General features: G+C 42.7%; 1 protein-coding gene across 1 annotated transcript in view; it reads left to right on the plus strand.

Moving 5' to 3' along the window:
- Window positions 1-342: 342 nt before the first annotated feature.
- The window catches only part of MYPN (myopalladin), a gene marked incomplete at both ends in the record, with an annotated part of 99,165 nt that continues 86,517 nt past the window's right edge, over window positions 343-12,990 (plus strand). The window contains one exon of the mRNA XM_080693886.1: window positions 343-1,235. Within this exon, the coding sequence (XP_080550012.1) occupies window positions 343-1,235 (893 nt within the window). The remainder of the gene's footprint in view (window positions 1,236-12,990) is intronic.

Genomic DNA, 12,990 nt, shown 5'->3' on the forward strand with positions numbered 1-12,990 from the left:
GCCCGTCTAATTTTGCATACATATTAAATGAGTCAATTGTTTCAAGTTCTAGGTTCTTAAGAATCCACTATGCTGTAGTAAATATAGACCAACAGGCACGGTGGTACATGCCTATAACCCCAGTACTTTGGAGCCTGAGACAGGAGGATTGCAGGTTCACCGCCAGCCCCAGCAACTTAGTGACACCCTGTTTCAAAGTTAAAAAAAAAAAAAAATAGGGTTGAGGGGTAGCTTGGAGGTAGATTCCCTTGGGTTTAGTCCCCAATACCACAATATATAGAAGACTGGTTATTTCCTGGACATGATCCAAACTTTTTGTTGTTGTTGCTATTTCGTGACAGCATGCAAGACGACAGCGTAGAAGCTTCTACTTCCATCTCTCAGCTTCTAAGAGAAAGCTATTTAGCTGAGACCAGACACCGGGGGAACAATGAGAGGAGCCGAGCAGAGCCTTCCTCCAACCCTTTCCATTTCGGCAGTCCTTCTGGGGCTGCCGAGGGGGGAGGAGGCCAAGAAGACCTTCCAGATCTCTCCGCCTTTCTGAGCCAGGAAGAATTAGATGAGAGCGTCAATCTGGCAAGGCTGGCAATCAATCACGACCCTCTGGAGAAAACAGACGAAGCCCAAACTAGAAAACGTCTAACTTCTGATCAGATGAAACACGCACCCAAATCAAGTTTTGAGCCTAACTTCTTCCAGGATAACCCTCGAAGTCCTAAAGAGAGCCCCCCGGAGGCGAGGAGGCCGCAGTACAGTTCTGAAACCCAGTCCAAAAAAGTTTTCCTAAATAAGGCAGCCGACTTCATTGAAGAGCTTTCCTCCCTTTTCAAGGCCAATAGTTCCAAAAGGATTAGACCTCGTGCCTGCAAGAACCACAAAAGTAAACTGGAATCTCAAAACAAAGCTACGCAGGAAAACAGCCCCAGTTTCTCAGATCTGTCTGAAAGAAGAGAAAGGTCTTCTGTTCCCATCCCTATCCCTGCAGATACCAGGGATAATGAAGTGAACCATGCCCTCGAACAGCAGGCAGCCAGGAGGCACGAAGCCGAGCTGGCTGCCAGCGAGGCTGCAGCTGGAGACACCACCCCCGGGTCTTCCCCTTCATCTCTGTACTACGAAGAACCTCTAGGGCAGCCGCCCCGGTTTACTCAAAAGTTACGGAGCCGAGAAGTTCCCGAAGGAAGCCGAGTACAGCTGGATTGCATAGTGGTAGGGATCCCACCACCTCAAGTAAGGTAAACGTGCCCCAGCTGTGATGATTGCTGATTGCTTTGCGTCCACCTTGATCTCCTTGGTATTAATCTTTTAAGTTTGGTTTCAAAAACTATATATAGATGTTTCCATTGAGAAAACCAGCCAGTGTCTGTTCAAAAGAAATATTGACCTATATATGTAATTGTGTGTGTATATATATGTGTGTGTATGTGATATTGGGCATTGAGCCCATGGATGTCCTACGACTGAGCTACATACCCAGTGCTTTTTGTTTTTTATTAAGTTGCTCTGGCTGACCTTGAACTTAGAATGCTCCTGTCTAAGCCTCCCAAGTACTGGGATTACAGGCAGTTGCCGCTGTGCCTGGTAGTTTAATTTTTTCTAGGGTAGAGAATGTAGCACTGCAGTAGAGCATTTACCCAGCATGCATGAGGTCCTGGGTTCAATCCCCAGCACTGCCACAAATAACTTAATTTCTTTCTTGTGTATTGGTACTGAGGATTGAACTCAGGGGCATTCTACCTCCACACTACACCCTAGCCCTATTTTTTATTCTTTATTTTGGAACAAAAATAAAGATAATATCTCACCTTATAAGTAAAGATAATAAAGATAATATCTCACTTTAAAAATGAAGTCTCACTAAGTTGCAGAAGGCCTCACTAAGTAGCTGAGCCTGACTGTGAACCTGTGATCCTCCGGTCTCAGCCTCCCAAGTACTAGGATTATAAGCATGCATCATCCATATCCAGTACCACAATAAATAAATAAAACTCATTTTGCATGTATCAAATTGATTATAAACTTTCAATTGTCAGCTTTAATGAACACTATTCTCCTTCATTCCCAAGTCTTCCCCTAGTATTACTGATGAATGGAAAGGATATTCACCTTTTATAAACCTACCATGGTCAGCTCTGCTGGGAGGCGAACAAAGTCTGAGCTTCAGGGCTCCTGACTTGCACAGGCTATACCTAGTTTTATGTTCTAATTTTATTTTATATTTTTAAGGATCTCTTCCATGTTTATGGTCCCACAAAACTTGGAACCAGCCTTAGCTCCCAGGGTGACATTTGCTACCTCTCATATTATAATGTAATGATATGGGAATAATATGGCTGAAGCATATAACTTTTATAGAGAATCATTGATATTTAGAGTCCTATAACAGTGACTCTTCTAACCACCTAATTACTACTAGAATATGACTCCTTTCTACTTCCCATTTATCCTCTATATGTGTACAAGGCCTCATCTTTTTCTACATAATAATGGTATTTTTCTTTCTAAATGTGTATTTACTAAAGGGATTCTGGTCCAAAGACATATATATATATATATATATATATATATATATATATATATATATATATATTCACATAAGCACGTTGTATTTTGTCTTTGTGCCTGTGTGTGTGTTGGGGGGGGGGTACTGGGGATTGAACTCAGAGGCGTTCTACCTCTGAGCTACATGCCCAGCCCAATTTTATTGTTTTTGTTTTGAAACAGGGTCTCTCTATTCTTCTCTGAAAGGCAACATAAGACATAGCAAATTATTTCTACAGTGGCAGAGACATTTTACTCTCAGGTTATCCAACTGACTTCCTTAAGGGCAGAATTCTTTTGCTTTTGTCTTTGAATCTGGAGCACCAAGGGCAGCTTCTGGCTCATTTTAGTCGCTCAGCAAGGCGGGGTGAACTAATGGACAGAGAAACGCAAAAAAGGGCTTTACTTGCAGGGATCATGTCTGCAGTTCAGTACTGGAGACGCCTCTCCGAATGTGAGAAACCATTAAAGAACTCAGCAGTCCTCTCCTGAGTGTAAAGTAGGCCCCTGGTGCGGCTTCAGTGCAGCTGCTGCTTACTGCCCATGATGGGCTTGCTTCTAGGGAGAGTGAAGGGGAGGATACCAGCTGGGAGGAGGAGGAGGAAGCTGGGAGGGAGAGGAGGAGGGGGAGTTGGTACAGTGTTGCATGCTTGTACTTGGGAGACTGAGACCTGAGGATTGCAAATTCAAGGTCAGCCTGAGCAGTTTAGCAAGACCCTGTTGCAAAAAAATAAAAAATAAAAAGGGCTGGGGATGTAGCTTAATGGTAGAGTACCATAGAGTTCAATCTCCAGTAGAACTCACACACACACACACACCCCAAAATAAATAAATAACTGAAAAGAGAAAAGATAGTAGGGAAAAAATACCCTCAATTTAGCTCTAATTCAGGAGTGAGACCATTGGCCCAAGATGTGGGGAAGGGTGCCTGATGGTGCTTCCGGGGACTCAGGTCACAGCAGATGGCTGAAGGACTCATCCTCCCCATTTCTCACAAGAATGAACTTGAGCTGGGAGTGGTGGTGCATACCTGTAATCCCAGGATTTGGGAGGCTGAGACAAATAAAAAGAGCTGGAGTTGTAGCTCAGAAGTTGAATGTCCCTGGGTTCAATCCCCAGTACCCAAATAAGAAATACATTAAAGCAATAAAATAGCAAGTCCTTTCAGTTTGCTAAATAAGAACTTGACAATCAATAAGAAAAGTAACCTTTTAGGAAGATTTTTTTTTTTTTTTTTTTTTGCAGTACTGGTGATGGAACCCAGGGCCATCCTACCTCCCAGCTCCACCCCTAGCCCCATTTTTTATTCTTTATTTTGGAACAGGGTCTCACTGAGTCGCAAAGGGCCTCACTAAGTAGCTGAGGCTATCGCAAACCGCGATCCTCCTGTCTCAGCCTCCCGAATGCTGGAATTATAAGCGAGCGCCGCCATGCCCAGCTGTGCAAGAAAATTTAATAAGTATACTGGTCAACTACCCATGTACTCATTTTACTTAATTTACCCAAGATCCTGGAACCCTAGTTCAGCAAGGTGAAGAATCACTTTCGCATATGTTGATTTCAAAGCTAATTGGATAGAAATTGTTTTTAAGTAAAAATTGGGTCCTAAGTGACTGAAGCTAGCATTTTTGAAAGCTTGTTGATCTCGAACATAGTTTCGTTGGCGGTATTGTCTTAGAAAATGAAATACATCTATGCATGACCGACCCGCAGATGAAACAGTCTGCAGGAATTCATAGCAAATGGCCCTGATCCCTTTTTGTATCCTGACTCCAAATTCTTTCCCCAGGAATGTACAGCTGGGTCTCTCGTGTGCTGGGACATGGCCTTCTGAGGCAACGCAATCTACCTTTTTATAGATACCGGCGGTGGCTGCCATGGCTGCTACACTTTGTCCTTGCTACTTCTGAACACTCACCTACCAGCAAAGTGCTGAGGAAATAAAAAGGAAACAAAAGGATTGTAAAGAAAAAGATTGTCTTGCTGGACGTGGTGGCGCACGCTTGTAATCCCAGTATTTGGGAGGCTGAAACAGGAGGATCATGGGTTCAAAGCCAGCCTCAGCTACTCAGTAAGGTCTTCTGCAACTTAGTGAGACCTTGTTTCAAAGTAAAGAATAAAAAAATAGCTCAGAGGTAGAAAGTCCCTGGGTTCTGTTCCCAGTGTTGCCAAATATATATATATATATATATACACATACACACTATAGGGAGCCAGGCATGGTAGTGCACCCTTGTAATCCCAGCATTCGGGAGGCTGAGACAGGAGGATCATGGTTTTGAGGACAGCCTCAGCTACTACTTAGCGAGGCACTTTGCAACTCACTGAGACCCAATTTCAAAATAAAGAATAAAAAATAGGCCTGGGGGTGTAGCTTGGAGGTAGAATGCCCCTGGGTTCCATCCCCAGTACTGGTAAAAAAAAAAAAAAATGCTATAGGGGATTTTTTTTTTTTTTTTTTTTTTTTTTTGCAGGTCTGGGGATGGAACCCAGGGACATTCTGCCTCCTAGCTACACCCCCTGCCCTATTTTTTTTTTATTCTTTAATTTGAAACAGGGTCTCACTGAGTTGCAGAGGGCCTCACTAGGTAGCTGAGGCTGGCTGTGAACTGAGATCCTCCAGTCTTAGCCTCCTGAATGCTGGGATTACAAGCGTGCGCCACCACGCCCGGCCTATAGGGGAATTTTTTATTAAAAGATACCTTAAGTGCTATAGGGGGATTTCATATTTTGTTACTTAGGGGCTTTTTCTTCTATCTTTTGGGAACATCTAGATTCATTCATTTATCCAACAAATATCCAGAGTTTACTTATGTGCCGTGTGCCATTGCAGGCACTAAGTGTAAGCAGCGAGCGTGCTGGGCATAGCCGTGCACACAGTAATCCCAGCCCCTCAGGAGGCCAAGACAGGAGGGTCACAAATTCAAGACCAGCCTGGGCACCTTACCCAGACTCTGTCTCACAATACAAATTAGCAAAAGGATTGGGGATATGGCTCAGTAGCGGAGCAGTTGCTTGGCATGCACAAGGAACCCCAGCATGGGATGAGGGAGGGCGGGCAGCGAGTCGGACAGGCAAATCCCCTGCCTCCGTGAGGCTTAGAGACGAGCAAGGAACCAGACGACAGATAGCAGACATTTTACAAATGATTATATAATTTCAATTGTGAGAAATGTTTGAAAGAGGAAGCGTATGGCAAGGAGACCAAACCTGGTGAGTAGGTTGGAGAAGGTTTTTGTGAAAAGTAGTGTTAACACTGAAACATAAGAGATGGCTAGGAGTCTCATGGGAAAGGTAGGGTGTTTTAGGCGGAAGGGAGAGCGAGTGTGGAACCCTGCAGGCAGCACGGCAGTGACGTTTAAGGAACTGAACGAGCAGATGTAGGCGGAACAAACTTTGATAAAGAGTGGGAAGAAATGATCTGAGGTAGAAAAAAGGAGTTAGAGGTCCCATTATGAGCACCTCCTAAGATGGGCAAAGTGGGTCCCTGGGCCACCAGGGACGTGAGCAGCCTCTGGGACCTGGACGGGCCCCGATTCTCAGGAAGCTCTTTGGACCTACTGAGTCAGGACCTCTCGGGTAAAGCCAGTCACCTGTGTTTAAACAAACTGCTGCTGGGCATGGTGGCATGTGCCTGTAAGCCCAGTACTTTGGAGACTGGGACAAGGAAGATCCCAGGTTGGAGAACAGCCTCAGCAAGTAGTGAGACTCAGCAACCCAGTGAGACCTTGTTTAAAAATAAGAAGATCTAGCCGGGCGTGGTGGCGCACGCTTGTAATCCCCGCGCTTGGGAGGCAGAGACAGGAGGATCGCGCAGGTTCGAAGCCAGCCGCGCGCGCTGGCTTAGGAGACCCTGTTTCCAAATATAAAAAATGTAAAAAGAGGTCTGGGAGTGTAGCCCGGAGGTAGAAGGGCTTCCAGGAACCCCAGTACCACCAAAAAATAAAAATAAAAATAAAAATAAAAATAAAAATAAAAATAAAAATAAGAAGATCTATCTGGAGGGTATAGCTCAGAGGAAGAATACCCCTGGATTCAATCTTCAGCAATACACACACACACACACACACACACACCTGTGCAGGCACGCGCACATGCACACACACACACTGTTGATAATCTGTTGAGGTTAAGTGATGTGGCCGTAGAGGTTTATTGTACAAATCTCTCTGTGGAGCCGGGCATGGTGGCGCAGTGCTTGTAATCCCAGCATGTGGTAGGCTGAGACCGAAGGATAATGGTTTCTAGACAGCCTCAGCTACTTATTGAGGCCCTCTGCAACTTAGTGACACTGTGTTCCAAAATAAAGAATAAAAAATAGGGCTGGGGGTAGAGCTTGGAGGTAGAATGCCCCCGAGTTCCATCCCCAGTACTGCAAAAACAAACAAACAAACAAACAACAAACTCTCTGTGTATGTTTGAAAGTTTCCAGAATATAAAAGTTTCTCCCTTTCTCAGATTTTATTTTTCTTTCTTCAATATACATTTATTGGCATATTGTAATTACACATCATAGTCAGGTTCTATGTGATACAGATATAAATATACATCGTACTTGATTGGTTCTTTCTGCTCTCCCCCCATCCCATACATGTCAGTGACATTGGTACTGACACCATCTTACATGAACCTACATTATTCGAACTGTTCCCCTCATCAAACCTTCTTTATTCTCTCTCCACATTCTTCCCTGAATCCTCTTCCACTCGTCTACTGGTCTCTCTCCTCATTTATCTGAAATCTGTCTTGTTTTCTATTTTTCTCTCTAGCTTCACATACAAGAAAAAACATGCTTCTTGTCTTTCCGAGACTGGCTGATAACGCTTCGCATAGGTACACATAGCCGATGGCAGCAATTCCTTCAGTGATCCTCGCTCTTTTCCCCTCCCTTCCTGGACCACCTCCCTGGCGCCACTGTTTCTCCTCCCTTACCTGGAGTCCCTCTGGCATCCCGATTACTCCCTAGCTTGTACCTATTAGAGAAAACATACGACCCTTTGCTTTCCGTGCTTGGCTAATCTCACTTCACATAATGTTCTCCGGGCCCTCCCATTTTCCTGAAAATGGCATAATTTTGTTTTTCTTTATTGCTGAGTAGAATTCCATTGTATGGATATGCCATAATTTTGTAATCCATTCATCTGTTGATGGACACCTGGGTTGGTTTCGTGCTCTGGCTACTGTGAATTGTGCTGCTATGAACATGGATATGCATATATGACTGTAGTTCTCCGAGATCAGTTCCTTTAGAAAGATACCAGGAGTGATATAGCTGGATAAAAATATTTTTCTTTTTATTTATTTATTTATTTTTTGGTGGTACTGGGGGTAGAACCCATAGGCTTTCTACCTCCGGGCTATACTCCCAGACCTATTTTATATTTTATTTGGAAACAGGGTCTCACTAAGTTGCTGAGAGCCTTACTAAGTAGCTGAAGCTGGCTTCGAACCTGTGTGATCCTCCTGTCTCAGCCTCCCAAGTGCAGGGATTACAAACGTGCATCACCATGCCTGGCATTATTTTTCAAAAAATATTAGTAAGTTTATGTGACTTAAAATTTTTTTTGTAATATTCTGCTACTATTTCCCTAAAATGTACATTTAAATCTAATACACTCATTTTCATTGCTACATAGTATTTTACTGTATGGCTAGAGAATTATATTATTGAAACACATTTCAGTTGCTTCTGGTTTTTATCATCAGGAATAATGATATTATTATTATTATTATTTTTACAATACTGGGGACGGAACCCAGGGGTATTCTACCTCCAAGCTACACCCACAGCCCTATTTTTTATTCTTTATTTTGAAACAGGGTCTCGATGAGTTGCAAAGGGCCTCACTACGTAGCTGAGGCTGGCTTCGAACCTGCACAATCCTTCTGTCTTGGCCTCCCAAATGCTGGGATTACAAGCTTGCACCACCACACCTGGCTATGATATTGTAATTTTTCTAATATATTTTCCCGGTGAAAGAGTTTTTCCTTGTGCCTGAGTGAATCTAAGAATGGAAATGCTGGACGATTTTGGATGCTCATCATTGCAAATATTGACATCACCAGATTTTTAAGTTTTGCCAGTGTAGTGGATATAAAGTTATTACGGTAAAACTTGTATGATTTATTTTTTTAATTTTTTTGGTGGTACTGGAGGTGGAACCCAGAGGCTTTCTACCTCCGGGCTATACTCCCAGACCCATTTTATATTTTATTTGGAAACAGGGTCTCACTAAGTTGCTGAGAGCCTCACTAAGTAGCTGAGGCTGGCTTCCAACCTGTACAATCCTCCTGTCTCAGCCTCCCAAGCCCGGGGATTACAAGCGTGCGCCTCCACGCCCGGCGGAAAACTCATATGATTTTAATCTTCATTACCATAGCTAGTACTGAGGTTGTGGGTGGTGAATATTTTCATGTTTATGAAAAAGCATTCAGGGTTCATTTCTTTGCTGTGGTAATGAGAATGGAGATGAGGGGGTTCTACCTGTATATCCTACTGTATGTATGTATGTATGTATGTATGTATGTATGCATGTATGTAGTACTGGGGATGGAACCCAGGGGCATTCTACCTCAAAGCTACATCCCTAGCCCTATTTTTTATTTTTTATTTTGAAACAAGGTCACACTGAGTTGCAAGGGGCTAAGTAGTAGCTGAGGCTGTCCCTGAACCGTGATCTTCCCGTCTCAGCCTCCCAAATGCTAGGCTTGCAAGCTTTAGCCACCACACCCAGCTTATGTATTTATTTTTTGAAATTGGGTCTTGCTAGGTTGTTGAGAGCCTTGCTAAGATGCTGAGGCTAGCCACAAACCTGTGAGCCTCCTGTCCAGCCTCTCAAGTACTGAGATTACAGGCATGCACCATCAAGCCCAGGGTTTATTTTCTATGAAGGGCCTAATTTACATCATTGCCTCACTTTTCTACTGAACTGTTTGCTCTTTTATTAATTTTTTTGGCAGAGAAGTACTGAATATTAAACTCAGAGCTTCATGTGTGCGAGGTAGGTGCACTACTACTGACCTACATCTCAGTCCTATGCTTTTCTTTTCTTTTCTTTTCTTTTTTTTTTTTTTTTGTAGGTTTGGCGATGGAACCCAGGGGCATTTGACCTCCGAGCTACACCCCCTGCCCTGTTTTTTTTTTTTTTTTTTTTAATTCTTTATTTTGAAACAGGGTGTCACTAAGTTGCAGAGGGCCTCACTAAGTAGCTGAGGCTATCCACGAACCGTGATCCTCCAGTCTCAGCCTCCCAAATGCTGGGATTACAAGCGTGCACCACCACGCCCAGCTTCCTATGCTTTTCTTATTGATTTGGAGAATTTTAAAAATATTTCAGCTACTAATAATATGACATTTGTGTTTTAAAAATATCCTGTCTAGTCAGGCATGGTGGTACAAACCTATAATCCCAGTACTTGAGAGTTGAGACAGGAGGGCCACAGGTTTGAAGCCAGCCTCAGCAACTTAGTGAGGCCTTGTTCCTAAACTTAAAAAATGTTTTTAAATTGGGCTGGGGGTTATAGCTTTGAGATAGAATGCCTCTGGGTTCAATCCCCAGAATCATAACCAACACACACACACACACACACACACACACACACACACACACACACACACACACATTATCCTGTTCAGCCAGGCACGGGTGGTGCATGACTGTAGTCCTAGTACTTGAGAGGCTGAAACAGGAGGATCACAGGTTCAAGGAGGACCTCAACAACATAGCGAGACTATTAGCAACATAGAACCTGCTTCAAAATAAAAAATAAAAAGGGCTGAAGGAGTAGCTTAGAGGTAGAAGGCCCCTGGATTCAACACCCAATACAATAACAACCACAAAATATCCTCTCCTAGTTTGATTTATCTTTTTTTTTTTTTTTGGTGGTACTGTGGATGGAACCCAGGGGCCTTCTACCTCGGGCTACACTCCCAGACCTATTTTTATATTTTATTTGGAAACAGGGTCTCTTAAGCCAGCACTGCTGGCTTTGAACCTGCGCGATCCTCCTTTCTCCACCTCCCAAGCATGGGGATTACAAGCGTGCGCCACCACGCCCAGCTTGATTTATCTTTTGATAATTAGCTGTTTCTAATTTTTTTTTTTTTTTTGTATTGGGGATGGAACCCAGGGGCATTGTACCTCCATCCTACAACCCCAGCCCTAGTTTTTAGCCTGTTTACTTTTGAAACAGGGTCTCACTGAGTTGCAAAGGGCCTCGGTAAGTAGCTGATGATGTCCTCATATGGCAGTCATCTGTTCTCAGCCTCCTGAATGCTAGGATTACAAGCGTGTGCCACCACGCCCAGCTCCTAATTTTTTTTTTTTTTTGTATGTGTGTATGTGTGGTACTGGAGATTGAACCCGGGAAATCCTACCTCCAAGCCCTCCGCCAAGCCCTTATTTTATTTTTATTTTGAATCAGAGTCTCACTAGGTTGACGAGTATCACTACTCACTGTGGCTGTCCTCAAACCTGCAATACTCCTGCCTCAGCCTCCCAAGTATTGAAATTATAGGCATGTGTCTCCACATCTGACAGATATTAATTTTAGAATTCTCAATTAATTTAAAATTGATTTTTCTTCTATGACTTTGGTTTTTGTAGTTTGCGTCTAGCTTAAGAAATTCTTCCTGCCAGGTGTGGTAGTACAAAATTTTAATCCCAGTACTTGAGAAACTGAGACAGGAGGATCGCAGGTTCGAGGCTAGCCTCAGCTACTTAGTGAGGTCCTCTACAACTTAATGAGACCCTGTTTCAAAATAAAAAATAAAAAAATAGGACTGGGAATGTTGCTCAGAGGTAAAATGCCCCTGGGTTCAATCCCCAGTACTGAAAAAAAAAAAAAAGAGCCGGGCATGGTGGCACACGCTTGTAATCCCCGCGCTTGGGAGGCTGAGACAGGAGGATCGCGCAGGTTCGAAGTCAGCCTCAGCTACCTAGTGAGGCCCTTTGCAACTCAGTGAGACCCTGTTTCAAAAATAAGAATAAAAGAAAAATAGGAATAGGGGTGTTGCTCAGAGGTAGAATGCCTCCAGGTTCCATCCCCAGTACTGCATAATAATAATAATAATAATAATAATAATAATAATAATAATAATAAAAATAGGACTAAAGTGTAGCTCAGTGAAAGAGCACCCCAGGGTTCAGTCCCCAGTATCATACAAGCACACACAAAGAATTTTAGATTATTTTGGTCTCTTGTTCTACAATATAAATTTTACAGTCAGCATAACAAATTCCACTAAATCTTTAAAAATCAAATAAGATTTAGGAGAGATTAGACATCTTTAAAATATTGAAGAGCCTGGTATATATTTTTCAATTTCTTCAGGTGTCTTTAATATCTTTCAATAGAGATTTATAATTGTTTCTCTTGTTCTTACTAATCTTTGGTTAACTTTATTCATAGGTACCTCATTTTTATGCTATTATAAATGGTACTTTAAAAAAAACTATATTCTATATTTGTTATAAATAGAAATGCAATTGACTTTTATTTTTTTTAATTTTTTGGTGGTACTGGGGGTGGAACCCAAAGGCTTTCTACCTCCAGGCTACACTCCCAGACCTATTTTATATTTTATTTGGAAAAAGGGTCTCACTAAGTTGCTGAGAGCCTCACTAAGTAGCTGAGGCTGGCTTCAAACCTGTGCGATCCTCCTGTCTCAGCCTCCCGAGTGCTGGGATTGCAAGCGTGTGCTACCACGCCCGGCTGTGCAATTGACTTTTAGAATCTTGCTAAATTCATAAAGCAGTTCTCCTTGGGAATTTTTTCTCATTCAACAACTGCTAATTTAATGAAAATTCATTGAATAGGTTTTTTAAAAAATATTTCCTTTGGGAGGCTGAGACAGGAGGATCACACAAGTTCGAAGCCAGCCTCAGCTACTTAGTGAGGCTCTCAGTAACTTAGTGAGACCCTGTTTCCAAAAATAGGTCTTGGAGTATAGCACGGAGGTAGAAAGCCTCTAGGTTCCACCCCCAGTACCACCAAAATAAATAAATAAATAAATAAATAAAAAATAAAAAAATAAAATTTCCTCTCCAATCCTCTAATACTTCATTCTCTTACTTTTTATTTTATTTTTTAATTTTTATGGTACTGAGGTTTGAACCTAGGGGTGTTCTGCCTTTGAGCTATACCTGCAGCCCTATCTTATTTTTTTTTATTTCAAAACAGGGTCTAAAGCTGGGCATGGTAGTGCACACTTGTAATCCCAGTACTTGAGAGACTGAGACGGGAGGATCACAGGTTCGAAGCTAGCCTCAGCTACTTAGTGAAGCCCTCCGCAGCTTAGTGAGACCCTATTTCAAAATAAAGAATAAAAAACAGGGCTGGGGGGAGGTGCAGCTCGGTGGTAAAATGTCTCTGGGTTCCCTCCCCAGTATCACAGAAAAAAGAAAAAAAAAGAAAGAAACAGGGTCTAAATGACCATGCATTGCCCTC

Source organism: Muscardinus avellanarius (assembly GCF_963383645.1).
Source record: "Muscardinus avellanarius genome assembly, chromosome: 4".
Classification (NCBI taxonomy): Eukaryota; Metazoa; Chordata; class Mammalia; order Rodentia; family Gliridae; genus Muscardinus; species Muscardinus avellanarius.